At 52.5% G+C, this 18,460-nt stretch overlaps 2 protein-coding genes and 1 long non-coding RNA gene across 3 annotated transcripts in view; 1 reads left to right on the top strand and 2 right to left on the bottom strand.

The window, feature by feature from the left end:
* The window catches only part of ELL (elongation factor for RNA polymerase II), a 79,265-nt gene extending 79,024 nt beyond the window's left edge, over positions 1-241 (bottom strand). Inside the window, exon 1 of the mRNA XM_038566807.1 lies at positions 26-241. Within this exon, the coding sequence (XP_038422735.1) occupies positions 26-52 (27 nt within the window). The 5' untranslated portion in view covers positions 53-241. The remainder of the gene's footprint in view (positions 1-25) is intronic.
* Positions 12-3,015, top strand: LOC102153688. Its single transcript, XR_005375005.1, has 3 exons — positions 12-491; positions 1,224-1,382; positions 1,797-3,015. It is a non-coding gene; the product is annotated as an uncharacterized LOC102153688 (long non-coding RNA).
* A 5,723-nt stretch (positions 3,016-8,738) lies between these two features.
* Positions 8,739-17,954, bottom strand: FKBP8 (FKBP prolyl isomerase 8). The gene is given in 10 exon segments (XM_038566805.1): positions 8,739-9,258; positions 9,683-9,814; positions 10,312-10,389; positions 12,343-12,515; positions 13,139-13,202; positions 13,204-13,360; positions 13,641-13,729; positions 13,902-14,071; positions 16,169-16,494; positions 17,853-17,954. Coding segments are annotated over 9 exon segments (1,251 nt in total). The 5' UTR covers positions 16,470-16,494; positions 17,853-17,954; the 3' UTR covers positions 8,739-9,171.
* Positions 17,955-18,460: the final 506 nt, after the last annotated feature.

Below are 18,460 nucleotides of genomic sequence, written 5' to 3'. Positions count from 1 at the left end.
TGGATCTAATGAAGCCTGCAGTCACCTCTGCACGGCCCGCCGACTGTTGCATTATTCATGAGTGCCGCAGATCGCGCCCCCTATGGGCCTGGAGAAGCACACAGTCACCGCCCCGATGTGCTGCATATTCATGAAGCGTGGATGGCCCCACCTCTCAAGGCACCAGAGGGGGCCACTTCCGTGCCGGGACTCCGCCCCGACACGCGCACACCTTCAGGCCCCGCCTCTATATGCATAATTCATGACCCTGGCTCAGCCAGGCGAGGGTCGAAGCCACACCCCACTGGCCGCTGACGTGATGCATTATTTATGAGGTCTCTCCAAGCCTTCCGTCCCTGGTTTCTGTCGAGAGCCGTAGCCAGTGCGTGAAGGGGGCGGGGCTGGTGCAAAACACGTGGGGGGCGGGGCCGCTAATAGCCGGTGAGTGGGCGTGGCTATGCAAACCGAGCGCGCGTTGGACGCTGGATTGGACTAGTGGAGCTTCCCGTAAGGTAAGTAGATGGGATTTCCTGCCGGGGTTGTTAGGGTATTAGGGGTGTTGGGGAGGCGGTGAAGTTTGCTCATGATAAGAGTATAGTTTTAATAGAATAAAATTCTGTATCCTCAAGGTTCCTGAGACGTAGCGGTTGTGCACCTTTCCCATTTTAAGAAAACATTTTATGTATCATGACTTCAATGCATTTAAAGTGTCCTATTCAGTGGCATTTAGTACATCCACAATGCTGTGCAGCCGCTACAACTATCTTATTTGGAGAAATTTTCATCACCCCTAAAGAAAACAGCTACCCACCAAAGTCACTCCCCAAACCCACTTCCTAGCCCCTGCAACCACTAACCTACTTACTGTGTTTATGATTTTACTTATTCTGGACATTTCGTATCAATGAAATCATATCATTGACATGCTGTGACTCGCACTCCGTGAAAGACTCAGCATGATGTTTTTGTGAACTTGAATGAAGGCAACCTCATTTAAAACAGAGTTGGGGGCACCTGGATGGCTCAGTCTGTTAAGTGTCAGATTTTTTATCTCGGCTCAGGTCATGATCTCGGTTGTGAGATCAAACCCCGTGCAGGGCTCTTAGTTGGACCTGGATCCTGCTTAAGATTTTCTCCCTCACTCTCTGCCCCTTCTCTCTCTCTCTCTCAATAAATAAAGTCAGGAGTTCAGAAGAGAGAGCTCTGTGCCCTCCTGACTCATTGTCAAATGCAAACCCCAACAGGAAGAAGTCTATTTTGCTACCCCAGCAGGATGAAGGATGATTTTCTCCTGGCCGAGCCGATGATAACCTGCCACCACTCAGCCAATGAGAAACTGTCACTACCTTGAACTCTTGCTTTCCTCCAAATGAGACCCTCCCAAATTCCTCCTTTTCTGTAAGGTAATGTTTCATATCCTTTGTTCCTTTTCTACCAATAGTTTTATAGTTTTTCATGTCCAAAGTTACAATTCCTCTACTATTCCTGAATAAAACCCATTTTGCTGGTAAAATAACTGGCTGTTTTATTTTCAAGGTTGATGTTTCCAAGGCGGGTCCTATTGTGGCATGTATCAACGTTTCATTCCTTTTTATGACTGGGTAATATTCCATCGTGTGGATGGACCACATTTTGTTTAATCATTCATCCACTGATGGACATTTGGGATATTTCCACCATTTCACTCTTATGAATAATGCTGCCGTGAATTCATGTACAAGTTTTTGTATGGTTGAATATTTTCCCTTCTCCTGGGTCTATACCTAGGAGGTATTATTAGGTCCTATGGTAATTCTGTGTTTAATTGTTTTTCACAGGAGCTGAGAGATTTTATCAATCTCTGATCCTATCAGTGGGGGAACTGAGGCTGGAAACAGCACTGACTTGCCCAGGCAAGCTTCTCTTGGACTCCTGGGTCTCCTAATCTACAGGAAGTTCATGACTTTTCTCTTTCCCTTCAATCTAATTACAAACAGTAACCATAGGATGAAGATTTTGAGCTAAGAGAGGAAAGTGAAGTTCAAAGACCTTGTTATATCGCTACCAAAGTGACCTCCTTAGTTCTGCTCACCACTGCCAAGTTGGCACTATTATCCATTGATCCTCTAACCATAAACTGCTGAGCCCGAGGCAATGCTAGATTTCTTGAAACACTCTCCCATACCTGCCGTTAATATCTCCATTTACAAAAGGTGAAACTAAGAGATGTGAGGCAGCACTCAAGGGCAGTGGCACCGCCGGCGAGCAGGCTGGCTGGAACTTGAATTTAATATCTTTCTGACCCAGAACCCTCCTGATTAGGCACCTGGGTCCCTTTCCCTATATTTCCTCATTGAACACCCTCAGCACAGGACCTAGCATGGAGTAGGTGCTCAGGAAATGTGTTGAATGAATAAATGACATTTAATTCTCACAACACAGCTATCAGCCCATTTTGTAGATGAGGAGAATGAGACTTAGAAAGGTTTCACATCCAGCCTGCCTAAGCCTAGGGTCAAGGCTCTGGAATCCTCTATCCTTCACCTGGGATCAGTCCTTCCTACCTGGAAGATGCTAGCACTTGCTCAGACACACTGAGCCCTCTGCCCACTGTCTGGGCCCAGCGGTTTACCCAGGAGCTAGGCCAGGTAAATATTGGAGCAAGAAGGACTGCACTGCCCAGAGGGATCACAGAAGGGCAGGATTAGGTGAGGCATGGGCAGTCTGGAGTGAATGATGGGGAGGATAGAGACAGCTGGACTGCTGAATGGAGAACATGGGAGGAGCCAGCTTTGAAGGCTGACCAGCTCACTGTATGACTTTGGGAAAGGCATGACCCCTTTCTGAGCCTCTGTGGATTTAGCTCACAGACAACAGTAGTAACACTGAGTGCTTAAAATGCCCCCAGCTCTGGGTTCAGTGCTTGGCATCCAGGATTACCTTCTGGAAACTGAGGCTTGAAGAGAAGATAATTAAGAACAGGGGCACCTGGCTGGCTCAGTAGGGGGAACATGAAATTCTTGATCTCAGGGTTGTGAGTTCAAGCCCCACGTTAGGTGTAGGAATACTTAAATGTTGTTTTAAAAAGAGAGGGCAGGGGCAGCCTCGGTGGCTCAGTGGTTTAGCGCTGCCTTCAGCCCAGGGCGTGATCCTGGAGACCCAGGATCGAGTCCCACATCTGGCTCCCTGTATGGAGCCTGCTTCTCCCTCTGCCTCTCTCTCTCATTCTCTGTGTGTGAGTGTGTGTCTCTCATGAATAAATAGTGGTTGAGCATCTGCCTTTGGCTCAGGTCATGATCCCCGGATCCTGGGATTGAGTCTCGCATCAGGCTCCCTGCAGAGAGGCTGCTTCTCCCTCTGCCTATGTCTCTGCCTCTCTCTGTGTCTCTCATGAATAAATAAATAAAATCTTTAAAATAAATAAATAAAATAAAAAGAGAGGAGGGAGCACCTGGGTGGCTCAGTTCTTCAAGCATCTGACTTGATTTCAGCTCAGGTCATGATTTCAGGGTTGTGAGATCAAATCCCACATCAGGTTCCATACTGGGTGGAAACTGCTGAAGATTCTCTCTCCCTCTCCCTTTGCCCCTCCCCATCCCTCTCTCTCCCTTCCCCCGCAAAAAAGAGAGAATTAAGAACACTGCAGGGATCCCTGGGTGGCGCAGCGGTTTGGCGCCTGCCTTTGGCCCAGGGCGCGATTCTGGAGACCCAGGATCGAATCCCACATCGGGCTCCCGGTGCATGGAGCCTGCTTCTCCCTCTGCCTGTGTCTCTGCCTCTCTCTCTCTCTGTGACTATCATAAATAAATAAATAATTAAAAAAAATTAAAAAAAAAAAAAAAGAACACTGCAACCATGGGCCGTGCTGCTTAGTAATGAGCATCTCTCCGCTGTATGTTTAATGTCCCAGTGGCTCCCAGTGGGACCCCAGGAAGCTGGTTGATCACTAACGGATGGCCCGTGAACACATACTCCACCTGGCAAGCTTATTGCAAAAGCTCTATCTCTACAATGGGAATAGTGATCCTGGTCTGCTGCTCATTCCCTATATCTGGACATGTCTTGTCCTCCTCGGTGTGCTCATATCGTAAAATATGTATAATCACAGCATTTACACAAGAGCCTGGTCCTGGACCATTGGCAAATGGCATCATCATGGAAATCATTATTATTAATGGGTTTACAATAGCTTATCTACGTAATCCCTTTCTGTTATCTATCTATGTTGTCTGCAGCTTATGTGCTTTTAAACCACACTGGGATGAACACCTGCCATTCATTAGTCAGCAATTGCTACCGAACAGCTATTGCTAAGATCTGTATTTGTTAGCTACTGCTGCATAACAAAGTACCTCAAACTTAGTGGCTTAAAACAACAAACATTTATTATCCCACAGTTTCTGTCAGAAGTCTGGTATGTTTTAATTGATTCTCTGCTCAAGGTCCCATGAAGCTGGCAAGCAAGGTGTTGGCTGGGATGCATCCTCAGATCCAGAGGCTCAACAGGAGGATCCATGTCCAAGCTTCTTCAGGTTGTTGGTGGAACTCATTTCCTGGTGGTTGTAGGACTATGGTCCCTGTTTCCTGGCTGTCAGCTGGGGGCCACTCATAGGTGCTAGCCACATGCCCCCCCTCCACCTCAGTAAGACAGCCTCCCTCTATTGAGAGGGATAATTTTGAATGTTGAATCCCTCTCATATTTCAAGTCTCTCTACCTTCCTCATTTGTAACCAGCGAGGTCAGGCCCACCCAGATTATCTCCATATCTCAGTCAACTGTGCCCAATAACAACATAATCACAGGAGTGAGATCTGTCCTACTTCTTGTCCTGTGATGATGCAGAATGAGAAATCTCAGGAACACCTTAAAATTTCTGCAGCCTGCAGCCCTTGGAGCCACACCTCTGCACACCTGCCCCACAGCTTTCTACCAGCTCTGTTGCTCCTTCAGCAAATGAGCCTTAAGGACTTTGAAATATACTATTTTGTAGCAGAGGGAATGCAAGGACCCATGAGAACACTCACTTTGAAACACCCCCTCTGCTTGATGGGGCAGCCAACATGCAGCCCCAGGGTCCTGTGCCTGCTCCACTGCTTCCTCAGCTGGGCATCTCAGATCCAGCAAGTCTAGCTGTTAGATCCATGACTACGGTTAATCACAGTGAAAGGAGAAGAGTGCCTAAGGCAGAGACCAGGAGAAACCAGGCAAGCATCCAGGTGTGGACCACTTAATTCTCCTAGCAACCTCTGCAACAACACTCACAGACTACTGCCAACCAGGGAAGCTCACCCGAGCCTGGTTGTCCAGGGTTTTTATTGGGGAGGAGGGCTGACCACCCATGTGCTTGACCTCAAGTCAAGGTGAAATTATGGGACCAAGAGCCCCACCCTAAATTATATTGTTAGCACAGATGATCAGTCAGGACATCCCAAGAAGGTTGACCTGACCTACCAGGTACAGATCAAGGGCCAGTCCTTTCTTGGGAATGTGCAGCGTTTGGACAACCTAGGCCTGCTTAGTTATTTCTTTGCTGATCTACATCAGGTAAGGCCTTCTGGTGCCCCCCAAACTGCCATTTTGCTTCATGAATCAGCTGCATCATCCTCACCAGGAGCCATGAAGAAGGTAAGGCCTAGCATTACCTGGGAACAGTTTGTAGTGATGGCCATCTGAACTGTTCCTCAAAGGTAGCCTGTGTGCTTGCTAGACTCCTAGACAATTCTCCATGTCAGTTCAAACACCTCCATGCCCAGGTGACTGCGGATTCCGTGCTAATTTTCTTCCACCCACCCATCTGTTCACAAGCATTTATGATCACTCCTTTCTGTCCTCTGCCCAGTGAGGGAGGCTCCCCGAGGAGGACACAGCAGGCCACAGAACAAAACTGATATAACCCGGCAGATCCCCCTCCTCTAAACACCCACATGCAACAGAAAATCTAGACTGACTCAGGCAAAAACAATTATTGGCTCAAAAGACTAAAGAAATGACAGACTCCAGGTCCAGCTAGCTCCAGGAGCTGAATGGGGTCACTAGGACGTGTCCACGTCTCTCTCAGCTCTGCTCTCTGGGTAGACTTCACTCTTAGGTCCCTTTGTAGGAACAAAGATAATCACAGCACTACCAGGCCATCATCCACCAGCTCAGCAGCCCCTAGAAGAAGAGTACCTACTGCCCTCTGGCTCCAGAAGTATCAGGGCAGGCTTTGATTGGCTTGTTGTGGGCCACATGACCATCTTGGTGCCAGTACTGTGGCCAGAGGGCTACCATGTTCTGATTGGTCAAGCCTGGGTTGCAGACCTACCCCTGAACCTAGATGGAAAAGCATGAAGGCGAGTTCCACCATGAGAAATAGAGGACACAGGCAGTCAGGGACCTAATGGTCCCACACTGGGTGACCCAGGAGGCTATCCTTTAACAATGACATGACATAGAGGCATGCAAAGGATGCCCCACTGAAGTGCTCAGATGTGAAGGCTTGCTCTCTTCCCCTCCCACTCACTCACTCACTCACTCAAACACACACACACACACACACACACACACACACACACACCTCATTCTATCATGCTCACTTCAAATTCACAGCCCACTGTGAGCTGCAGCCCTCAAGGGCAGGGCCATGCTGAGTCACAGCCTAAGTCCAAGTATACGAGAGGCACTGGTATGTGTTTTCATATTTAAGAAAAATCCATCCTAGCTGTCTTCTGAATGTATCACATACTGCCTCGCCAACACAATTTTGCCCATGCCATGCCAGTCCTAGGAGCACTCTTCACGCCTGCCAAAGGACTCCTGGGTCTTCAAAGAAACTTCCATGCCCCTCATCCTGGACACCCTGCCCCCCGCCCCGTTCAGACCATTGAGGATGGAATGACCAAGGGAATAAATACACTAAAGTTCACACTCCTGACCATGGCATTCAAAGCCTCTCTGCCTGTTTCCCAGCTAGAAGTTGTAAGGAGGTGCAGAACTGGCTGGTGGTCAGAGCATGGGCTCTGAAGGCAGGCTGACCTGGGCCTAATCTTGCCTTTTGTTTCCAGATGATGGGACCCTCCTTTCTGGGCCTTGGTCTGCTCAGCTAATAATGGGCACAACCAAAAGAACTTTGGAGCAAAGCCTGACTCCAGTGTTACTAAAAAGCTACAGCCTTCAGGAGAGCATGCAACCCAATAAGGGACCCACAAAAAGGACAGAGGCCCTGAGGATGGAACAGAGGCCAGAAGACTCACACTTGTCATCAATGGATTTTTAACAAAACTGCCCCAGTAATTCACTAGGGAAAAGAAAGTCTTCCCCACAGATGTTCCTGGAACAACTGGATAGGCTATACGGAAAATGGACCTGAACTCCAACCTCACATTGTATACAAACATTGACTGAAGGTGAATCGTGATCTCCATGGAAAAGCTGAAGCCATAAACCACTTAAAAGAAAGCCTAGAAAATCCCTACAAAGTGGGTTCAGCAAATGTTGACAAAAAGCACACAGAATGGTAGAAAAGCAAAATGTAAATTGGACTTCATCAAAATTTAAAACATCTGCTCTAAGAAAATGAAGTGAGCCCCAGAATGAAAAAAATATTCACAATATACCTACCTGACATAGGACTTGTCTCCAGAATATGTGAAGAATGGGCCCAGAAATGAAGCCACTGTGGGTCCCTGGTAGACTAGTGCCATGCCAGCACATAAGCAGTACTTGGGGATGGTGGCAGCAATGACCCTCACAACCCAGGCCAGGAAGTCACCCTAGCCAGCCCACGGTCATCAGTCCAGGCCAGCTTCCTAGCCTGAGGTCAGCAAGGCTGAGGAGGGGGTATCCTACCTGGGACTCTGCCCCCCCAAACTTGGCCAACCCACAGCCCCTATGGCAGCACAACCCACAGAGCCCCCTCCTGTCTGAGTATAAAGTACAACCCTCAAGGGACTGAATGGTGTAGAAAGGAGGAGCAGGTTCAAGCTACCCACAGATCTGTGTCCAGAGTCATCCTGATGGCTCATAGAGCAGGGGCCAGGAGCAGGCAAGTTCAAGGCCTAACCGCTACCTTCTACTGGGTGGCTGTGGCCAGTGGCTTTCCCTCCTGGGCTTAGGAGACAGGTGCAGGACAGATCCTTGTGGTGACCTATTCCCAAAGAGCCCCTTTCCCGGAGGCAGGATGAAGCCGTGAGATGGGCCTCAGGTGCTGTGCTGACAGAAGTTGGAACACTGGCTCTGCCTGTTCTGGTGGCAGCATGTATGGGAAAAGCACCTACAGCCCCAGGTTGGGGGAAAAACTAAAGGAGATCAAGGGGAACTCCTAGCTTCAACCCCAACCCTTCCCCCTAGTCCCTGCAGGATCCAGTTCTGCTGACCACACACTCTTCTTCACTCTGAATGCACCAGGCTCAATCCTGCCCCAGGACCTTTGCACTGGCTATGCTGCTACCCAGACTGGAGCTGTCAGTTTGCAGAGTAGCCAGCCCCCTGTGGTCACTGAGGTCTCAGCACCATCCCCAGTTAGGTCCTGTCAGGATCTCCATTTTCAGATGGGGCAACAGAGACAAGAAAAGTGGAGGAACCAGCCCAGCTGAGTGTGAACTCCTGCGAGATCCAGCTGGGTACCCTGAACGCATCACCTCACCTCTCCGGCCTCCATTCCCCCTCTGTAAATCAGGTCTGCTGCCACGGTGGCCTGAGAGGAGACACTCTCCACTCTGGTCCGTGGCCCTGGATGTGACATGGGCCATCTCTGGCCCAGCCCCAAGTGACAGTGGAAGAAGGTACTGGAGACGGCAGAGTGCGGGGTAGGAGGCTTTATTTCACGGGAGGGGTCAGAAGGAGAACCTGGACAGAGGGCAGCAGGCGGTGTGGGCAGGGGTTGACGCTTGGACAGGGACTGAGTTGGGAAAGGGCTGCCCCCAGGCCTGTTGGGAAGGAGAAACTGGCCTCTGTTGAGACCTAACCCAAGGGGGTGGGGGTGGGAATTGGGTCTGGAGGAATGAGGGCCCCCTCCCTCCTGGCTGGATATGAAGCCCAGGCCCTGCCTCACTTTCCTCCTATAGGGCCACAGTCCCTCCTGGCTCACTGGGGCCACATGGCCCCCACACCTCACTGCTCTCGCCCCAGAGGAGGGGGCTAGATCAGACAGGGCAGTAGACAGGGAGCCTGGGGAAGTTAGGGAGCGCGGGGTGGGGTCCATGGTGTGCGAGGGGGTGGTGGCCGCCTGGGTGGTCAGTTCCTGGCAGCGATGACCACAGAGAGAGCCACGCCCCCCAGGGCAACAGCAGTCGCCCCAAAGAGCCACTTCCAGGGGATGGACTGTGGATAAAGGGGAGGGAAGAGAAGGCTGGAGGGCAGTCAAGATGGATACCCCGGGCTTCAGCTACCAACATGGTCCAAACAGGCCTCCCAGCAAACCACTGCCTGACAATGCCTTTCCCACCTTCTGGCAAAACTCCTACTCATACATCAAAACTCAAGCCAAATGTCCCCTGTTCTAGAACACCTCCCCTTCCCCTCTGGAAGAGCTATCATTCCCCACCCTGGGCCCTCCAACTTGTGTTCCATCTTCTGTTCTAGCCCTGGCCGCATGGGGCTGAGGCTTCTCTGTGTACCGTGTAGTCCAACACAGCCCAGTTGACAATGCTTGCAAAATGAAGAAACTCCTTCTACGTGGTGTGCCCCGCCCTTAGCCCCTGCCCCTCCTCTCAGAGCATCCCTGTGCCTGCCAGCCCCCGCTCACCCAGGCACCCTTGCCAGGACACTTGGCAGGCAGCCGGCTGGGGTTGCCCAGCATTTTCCGGTACAGGGCAGTCTCCGTGCTCCGCTGGGCTGCGTGCTTCTTCACCAGTTTCGATAGCTCTGCGTGGATCGTCTACAAGAGGTGGGTGTCAGTTGGCTAAGAACACACAGTGGAAGCAGCCAACCTGACCATCATTTCTGATGTGCTGCTTTTCTGGTGCCCCCAGTCACTTTGGGGCTAGGACCACTGGGCCATAAAAGTTCCATCGGCCCCACCCTGGGCATCAGCAAACTGGACTGCCACCTCTATCTCCCTAAGTAACCAGTGGATGGGGCAGAGCACAAGGTGGCCAGAACACTGGAAGATTTGGGGAGAAAAGCTGAGTTTGCTGATACTGGCCATGTTGGTGGCACCCTTGGCTCTGGGACTCCTTTGGGAGAGAGGTGAGCCCAGACCACCTATGCAGGGGTGATGGGAGTCTCAGCAAGCTGGCTGGGGCTCTCTGGCCACCCACCCCCTCGCTGTCACTGCCCAGGCTGGGGCACCATAGGGAGAGCCGCAGCCAAAAGGACAAGGGGAAGACCACCAGATGGCAGGGCAAGACCCAAGCTTGCCTCCTTTCTGCTCACCTTATTGGAAGGTTCCAGCTTCAGGGCTGCCCTCAGAATGGGGATGGCCTCACTGTACTCCCCTTGCTGGGCCAGCACCTGTGGGAGGAGATGGATGGCATCACAAGAGACCATGATCTTCTTCAAAAGGCTCAGCTCTGCCAGGCTCCTGGCCACCTTGACTAGTCCCAAATCTATCACCAACAATCACCCCAGGGATCCAGCCACCCTCATATCTTTCCCAAGCCCTCAGAACTACATGAGTGCCCACTGGGTTCAGTGTCATCCCAATCTGCTCCTTCCCTTGCATGTCAGTCTCATCCTTTGCAGGAAACCTGGGTGGTGGCCTCAACCCTGGCTGGCTCAAGAAGCCAACTGAACATTTCCAAAACTTTGACTACAGTGAATGATTCAGAGCCAACCAATGAGATCCAGCCGGAACTACTCTGGTGTCACTGAGAAACCAGATACTAAGCAGGGAGGATGGAAGCCTTGAACTTTTGAGCGGACAGGAAGAAGCATCTTGGTCACCATGAGAGGAAAACCTACAGCAGTCAGGCAAAGCATCCCTACAACATTGTTTAACACCCGGATCCAGCCATGCCTGAAGCAAGACCCTGGTACTTGACAGTTTTATAAACTATTAATTCCTCCTCTTGCTTGAATCTGTTTGAGTAGATTTTTGTCACCTAAAACCGGCAATGTAAATGTGTGTGAGGCTACATGATCAGATAATCCCACTACCCCCAAGATTATAGATCCTTGAAAAAAATAGAGATGGCATCTTCTTTCCACATTTCAACACAGACCCCTGCACACAAGTGCTTAAAAAATGCTGGTTGGAAGGAGGCCCTATTCATGCCTCTCATAAACAGGCTAGGTGACCCACAGTTTGCTTGTTCTTTTTTTTTAACACTATTTTTTTTAAAGATTTTATTTATTTATAAGAATATACGGAGAAGAGAGAGAGAGAGGCAGAGACACAGGCAGAGGGAGAAGCAGGCTCCATGCAGGGAGCCTGACACGGGACTCGATCCCGGGTCTCCAGGATCACACCCTGGGCCCAAGGCAGGCACCAAACCACTGAGCCACCGGGGCTGCCCCTACAGTTTGCTTGTATTTCAATTTCCTCAGTTTACTGCTGAAAGGTGCTGAACCTCTCCCCAAAACACACACAGACACAGGGGTGGGGATGAACAGAGATGGGGCAAAACCAATTATGATCAAGTCTACACAGGCAAAATTCATCCCTACATTCCATAGCACTTACTGGGCTCCCACTGTGTACCTGGCCCTGTTTGCAGGGCTAGAGATTTACCAGTGAGTGAAACACACAAAATTTCCAGCTCCTAGTAAGGGACATAACAGCCACGATGACGCCTGCCTGTGCTGACGGCAACACGGAAAACATGAAGACGGGGTAGGGGGGTCAGGTGGGCACGGCAGGGAGAGCTTCCTGAGGAGGTGACATCAGAGCAAAGACCTGAAGGAGGTGAAAGAGGGATCCATGGGGGGATCCGACGTATGAACATCTCAGGTGGAGAGCACAGCCTGTGCAAAGTCACTCGGGTGGGAAGAGACCTGGCCTGGGCAGCAAGCAGTGAGAAAGCTGAGCAGGAATGGAGAAAAGAAAGAGGAGAGGTAGAAGGCGATGGTGGGAGGACCAGATGACTCAGAGCCCCAAGGGTTGCCATGAGGACTTGGCTTTCACTCCGTGAGACAAGTGAACCACAGAGGATTATATGCAAAGAGCAGTCACCAAAGGGCCGCTAAGTAGTGTCAGGTATAAGAGGGAACCTAAGACCTAGGGTTCAAGTCTGGCCTCAGTCAATGAATTGCTGTGTTTCAGGCCACACCCCAGCACCTGTCTGGGACTCAGTATCCCTACCTGTACCCCAGAGAGCTTGGCTGGTTGACACCTATGCCTGTCTCAAATCCAGAGTTTAGAACCAGCCCCACTGTCCTAGGTTGGGGGGAACTAGCCTGCCCAGCTGGAGCTTATGCTCATCTGCCCACAGCTCGTGGTCCATCCATCTGCAGCCTGCAGCTTACCTTGCCCTTGCGGAAAAGAGCCTTGATGTTGTCAGGCTGGTGCTCCAGCACAAGGCTGCAGGAGCGCAGCGCTGCACGGTAGTGATCCAGCTTCAGCTGTGAGGCCGCCAGGTTGTTCAGACATTTCACCTTCAGCTGTAGGAGCTGCTCCTCCTCCTCAAATGTCATGTCCACTGTGGGAGGATGGCGTTCAACCATGGCAGTGGTCACCACGCTGCCAAGCCCCCACAGCCACCCATGTGGAGGGCCAGCTGGCTTCTACCCCCAGGGAAAGGCTCCCCACACACTGTGTCACCCAGGCCCTGGTGGAAGGGGGGACTGGGTGGGGAGGGCCTCAGAGAACCTCAGTCACAAGAGACTGGGGAGAGAGGCTCTGAGATCCTGGGGGCGGGGCCTCCACCATCTATTCCTCAGAGTACCTCAAGCCTCTCCCGTCTCAGTTTCTGTATCTCTAACAGGGGCCAAGACCAGCACCATCCTCAGGGCACTCCTGAAGGGTCTGTAAGATAGAGCCTAAGCAACGCGAAGGCTTAACCACAGGGCACATAGTTGACACGATCTACAGTTACCCACATTCTAACACCTACCTGAGTTCTATAACATTCCACTGATTGGGGACATACCACACAAGTCTACAGTGGACCCTAGCCTAAAGGTTAGGAATAGTTGGACATCTATCCATATTCTGTTCTGAAATACTCCAGAACATTCTGAGTCTGAAGCCCTCTGTGGCTTGATGTTTCTGGCACTAGTGGATGCCTTCACAGGGGGTGGGGGGATTTGATGTGGCAGTCACCTTTGGCGCTAGAGGTGATGGCCTTGATGGCGAGGTCGTAGGAATTGGCCGCCAACACGAAGTCAGGCCCGCTGGTAGTGGGCATTGCCACACTCCCGCTTCCGGTTGGCCAAAGCCACACGTTCCTGGCCTGTGAGCATTTCCAGGTCAGGCCCATCCACGGCAGTCTTCAGGGTCACCTCCAGGCACAGGGCCGCGTGTGGGGGGATGTATGGGCTCCTGCTGGGGGATGGGGCAAGAGCAGCACTCAGACCCAGCGGCCACCACGAATGAACCCGTCATACTGGGTTGGCTAGGGAGCAGGGGGGAAAAGGCTCAAGACTTGGGAGCTGGCCCCACCGTCACCCCCTCCTCAGTAAAGCAAAAGGGAAGTGACTTGCCACCCATGAGCTACCTGACTTTATGAGTGACTTCCCCTGCCTAAGTCTGTTTCTTTTTCTATAAAATTGGTAAGCAAAAGGGTCCCCCACAGGGAGGGATCCTGCTGGTGACAGGTTCTCACCTGCCCTGGGGGCCATAGCAGTACTTAGAATCAGCAGTGACCATAGCTGTCTCCCCCACATCCATGAGTGGAACGCTGAGATCCAGGGCCTGGATATGTGGGGGCAAGAGAGTCAGGCTCAGGTACAGAGTAGCAATACCATTCCTGCTCTGACCCCACCATCTCCCCGCCCCCCAGCCCACCTCCTCCCCCTCCAGGCTGCAGCCCCGGCCTCCTCCACTGGGCCCCAGGCCAGATGCCAGGCCCCTCGCCCCCTCCCACCTGGATGACGTCGCAGTCGCCCAAGGTGAACACCAGCTCTGGCTCTTCCTGCACCCGAGTGCCATTCTCCAGCGAGGTCTGCAGCTGTACAGTGACCACCTGGCCTTTAGCTGGGCGGCTCGAGCCAGGTGGGCCTGGGACCAACGTCTTCTTTCGTAACAGCCCATTCCCTGTCGGGGAATCAGGGACAAGCAGTCTGTCACTGGGCAGGTCAGATGGGTGCTTGCTCCCCAAGCACTCCTCTTCCAGCACCCTGCTGAGCCTCAAACAGCTGCCCTGCCACTTACTGGATAAGTGACCCCATGCCTCTGGGATAGTCCCTGGCGGGACACTAGGCATGAAAGGGTGATGATAATGGCTGCCTGTATGACCATTACCTTAAGAAAATTAAGATAGCAAAGGCAAAGTGCTGAGAAAAGTCCTCCTGCCCAGCAGAGTCAGGCTGACAGGGATGTCCAGAAAAGACTCTGGAGCCACCCTCCACTCCCTCTCCTGGCTCCAATCCAGCCCTTCAACATTTGGGCCTCAGTTTACCTCGCCATGAAATGGGGTCATCAGGGGGCCCCCTGGTGACACCCAATGAGCACTTTGCTTGGTTAGCAGAGTGCCTGTGACACCAGGAGTGAGTCCCTACCAAAGCACAATGTCACCAAATTTAAAAGTTAAACAGAGCGAGAAGACCTATAAGCAAAGTGCCCCTAATTGCCTCACAGCCCATGTTTTCCTCCATGCCCCCGTAAATCAAAGGCCAACAGCCACTGAGCATGCATGAGGCCTTCACGAATCCACTCAAGGTACCCCCAAAACAAAGATAGCCAATGTCATCCCACAACAACCACTGAGACAAGCGAGGGCTTATATCTGTGAGGCCTGTCATCGTAATATCACCTGCAATCACCCATATTCTGACATTTACCTGGATTCTATACTATTCTAGTCTGGAATATACCATAACTCTGAACAGACCTTAGACTGAAGGTGAGGGACAGGGAAATATCTATTAATATTCTGGAATATTCTAGAATGTTCCAAATTTCTGTACTGCTCCCCAGCTTATATATGCCCCATATCTGGTCTCAGAACCATTGATCTAGTGGGTCCCTAGGAATCCTGTGTCTTTAAGTTCCTGGGCACTAATGATGGATGTGCTGGTAGGGTTACAAGCAGCCATCAGGATAGACTCTGGGCAAATCACGTGCCCTCTCAAGGCCTCAGTATCCTTGTATGGAAGCCCAAATTCTGACCTCAGAAAGCAGCTGGCTCAAATATAAATGCACAGTCAGGTTTGTGCTTAGAGGCACAGCATGGCAGCTCTTAATAACAGTAGAGAAGACCTTCCCAAATTCTAATATAGCAAAGGAAGCTGTCTGTTGAGCAAACACCTCCACTTCTCTGAGCCTCAGTTTCCTCATTTGTAAGATGGGAATATGGTAAGAATGACATCAGAGGGTTACTGTGAAGCTAAAATATGATGCACAGGCCCTGCACAGAACCAGTGCTTAGTAAATACTACCTGGTGTTATTTTTAGAAGTAACGTTTCTATTAGCAGTAGAGATGATATTAGTAACAATTCTGTGTTATCAGTATCAGTATTATATGATACTATTGCTTTAATATTAGTATCAGTGATCCGATTAATGATGTTTTACTGCTACATTTATTAGCAGATTCTAACATTATTTAACATACTAGATATCAGCACCAGTAGCAATATGTTTCTCTAGTTTCCAGAGTTGCTATCATGGGGCACATGGTGGGCCACGTGTGTGGGTTCCCCTAGTTTCTTCCTTGCAGGACTTCTCTGAGCAGTTACAATGAGCCAGACAGAGGACTGAACAAAATAGGATGTTCACAGATCTATTTGACCCCCAGACACATTTTCAGGGGACAGGTACTCACCAGACAAATATTAAAAAAGCAGCAGTGGGGGCTGGGAGTTGCCAGCACCTGACATACTGGCTGTGTGGCCCTGGGCAGGTGACTAAGCCTCTCTGAGCCGCTCTTAGCAGCTCTGGGAAACAGGAACATAACACAATGTGCATGTGCGTGTGTGCATGTGACAATGAAAGGGGTTCTTAAATATGAAGTGTCTCAACCAGTTGCCGATGGCTGGCGATCACCGTGATTACATGTTTAACTTCCAATCTACTTCATAGCAGAAAGGGGAAAAGGAGGCTCAGGGGAGAGGAGGGCCTAGGCCAAGGTCATTTCTGATCCTGAGCTGTCCAGGCCATTAGGGTCAACCCAAGCCACCCCTGCTCCTTACCCAGGATGTCCAGCCACTCATCCGGAGCTGGGGCGGGCTCGGGCTCAGGTTCCATGGCGGCCAGGAACTCTCGGGCCAGGGCCCCAGGTTGCTCAGCCTCCTCCAGTGGAGGCTGCCCCACATCTTCAAGTGGTGGCAGCTCATTCAGGTCTTCCTCCTCCTCCTCCTCCTCTTCCTCCTCCTCGCCCTCTGCGTCTTCCACCCCATCCAGCACCTCGAAGTCCTCAAGTGGTGGGACCCCAGCAGGCGGTGGGGCAGTGGGCTCAGGCCCTGAGGCAGAGGGCTCAGCACAGGATGCCATGCTGCTGGGGGGACGGGAATTGGCCCTGGTGGGGGGAATGGATGGGGTAAGAATTCCTCTCTGCATCCATTCACCATGCTGCCAATCATCTGCTATGTGACTTGGAGGCTCCAGGCCTTAATTTCCTCATCTATACGGTGGGTAAAGAACAACCTGGGCTTGACCCCACACATCAAACCCTGAGCATCAATCAGTCCCAAACAATAATAACTGTTATTACAGCTAATTATTTTATAGTTTTTACAAATACCCAGAGAAGTAGGAAACACTCCCCTCTCCACACTATATCTTGCAGAAAAGGCAATTGAGGCCCAGAGGGGCAAAGCCATTTGCCCAAGGTCACATAGCAAGGCAACTGCAAGGGACAGAATTTGAACCTGGGGCTTTAACTGATTAAATGCCCAGAGGGGGTACTGGGATTTTGTTAGAGGGACTGAAGTCTCAGGAAGTCTACTTTTAGAGCCCAAAGGGAACTGAATTTTTACCAGGACTCCCTACCTCCAGCTGCCCCTTCTCCTAAGGGTTGCCACGACCCCAAGCCTTTTCTTTCCATACCGACTCTAATGCCACTTCCCCAATACCAAGGACCCTGGCTCAAACCCTTCCCTGGGAGCCCTTTCTCCTAGAGCCTCCTGACCACTCTCTCCAAGTAGCCTCCTGTACAGAAGTGGTCAAGACCCCCACGACATTCTACAGCCCCCTCCTCGGGCTACCAAGAACTCCCCCTCTCCCCCAGGCCCCCAGCTCGGAGGTCGTAGAGCCTAGCCATCATCCTAACCCACAGCATCTCCCTAACCCTCACCTGCCTGCTCCTTCCGGGCTCCAGCCCCATTTTCTGAGACCCTCCCTGCCCCCACCCCCACAATCCCCTGCGCCCGCATACTCGCTCTCCCCCCTCCCCCAACCACCGCCCCCAACCCGGGCAGCTCCCCCGAGAGCCGCTCAGTCGACCCGTAAACACCCTGATGTCCCCATACGCTCCTTTCCCAATCGCATAACACCCTACGCCCTCCAGACACCCCTCGCCTCGACCTGGCTCTCCGTCAACCTCCCACCCAGGCTCCCAACGCCTCATGCCTGTTTGACGCCACCACTCTGGGGCCCCCGACCCCCCGCACCCTCGGGGCCCCGGCCCTGCACTTCTCTGCCAGCACCGCCCCCACCCACTCCCCTCAGCCCCCTTCGGCCCCCACCCCCGGCCGCCCGCGCTGGGCCGCGCCCCCTCTAGCACTCCGACCCTCCGCACCCCCCGGCTCGCCTCCCCCCGGCGGCCCTTGGCCCCGCCCATCGGCCCCAGCCCCCGCCGCCCCGGCACCCAGACCAGCCCCGGCCTGGGCAGCGCCCCCAGCCGGCGCAACCCTGCCGGCGCCCCGGGACACGTGCCTCCGGCTCCGGGACCCCCGCCTGGGGTCCTGCGCCCCCCTCCCCGCCCCCAGCCGCGGCCGCCGCGCCTCGGGAACCAGGCTCGGGCGCCCGGCCCCGCCCCCACCGTGCCCATTGGCCGCCGCTGCTGCGACTGCGGCACCCATTGGTCCGAGGGCGCATCCGTCGCGGGAGCAAGCACCACCCCCTTCCTGCTTGTTTCCGCGGGGCGTTCTTAAAGGGGCAGAGGCTGCCCCTCCACCCCGGGCGGGGGCGGGGGCAGGGGGCTCTCCGGATAGGAGTCCTTTCGCCAATCCGCGTCGCGCTGCTTAGCGGGACTAATCGTTCCGGTCTGAGCTTCATCCTGCTCATCTGCGAAATGAGGATAAACACCCCCATCCACGCACTTTCACATTGTGGGGTGGGGGGGTACTTTGGGGAGGACAGTCCTAAAAGGTATTTCTTTGAGGAGCTCCGATTTGACCGTCAGGGCAGCTCTGGGACTGTTGGATAAACCCACCCTGAAGCCCTAGTTACAGATGTGGACCCAAGGTCTCGAGGGGGAGAGATCACCCAAGGGTACACGGAACCCCCTCCCCCCGTGTGGACTGTCTAATCCCCAGGAGGGT

This window comes from Canis lupus, chromosome 20 (genome assembly GCF_011100685.1).
Source record: "Canis lupus familiaris isolate Mischka breed German Shepherd chromosome 20, alternate assembly UU_Cfam_GSD_1.0, whole genome shotgun sequence".
NCBI lineage: Eukaryota > Metazoa > Chordata > Mammalia > Carnivora > Canidae > Canis > Canis lupus.
Note: the sequence above shows the minus strand (reverse complement) of the source record. Positions and strands in the feature narration are given on the sequence as shown.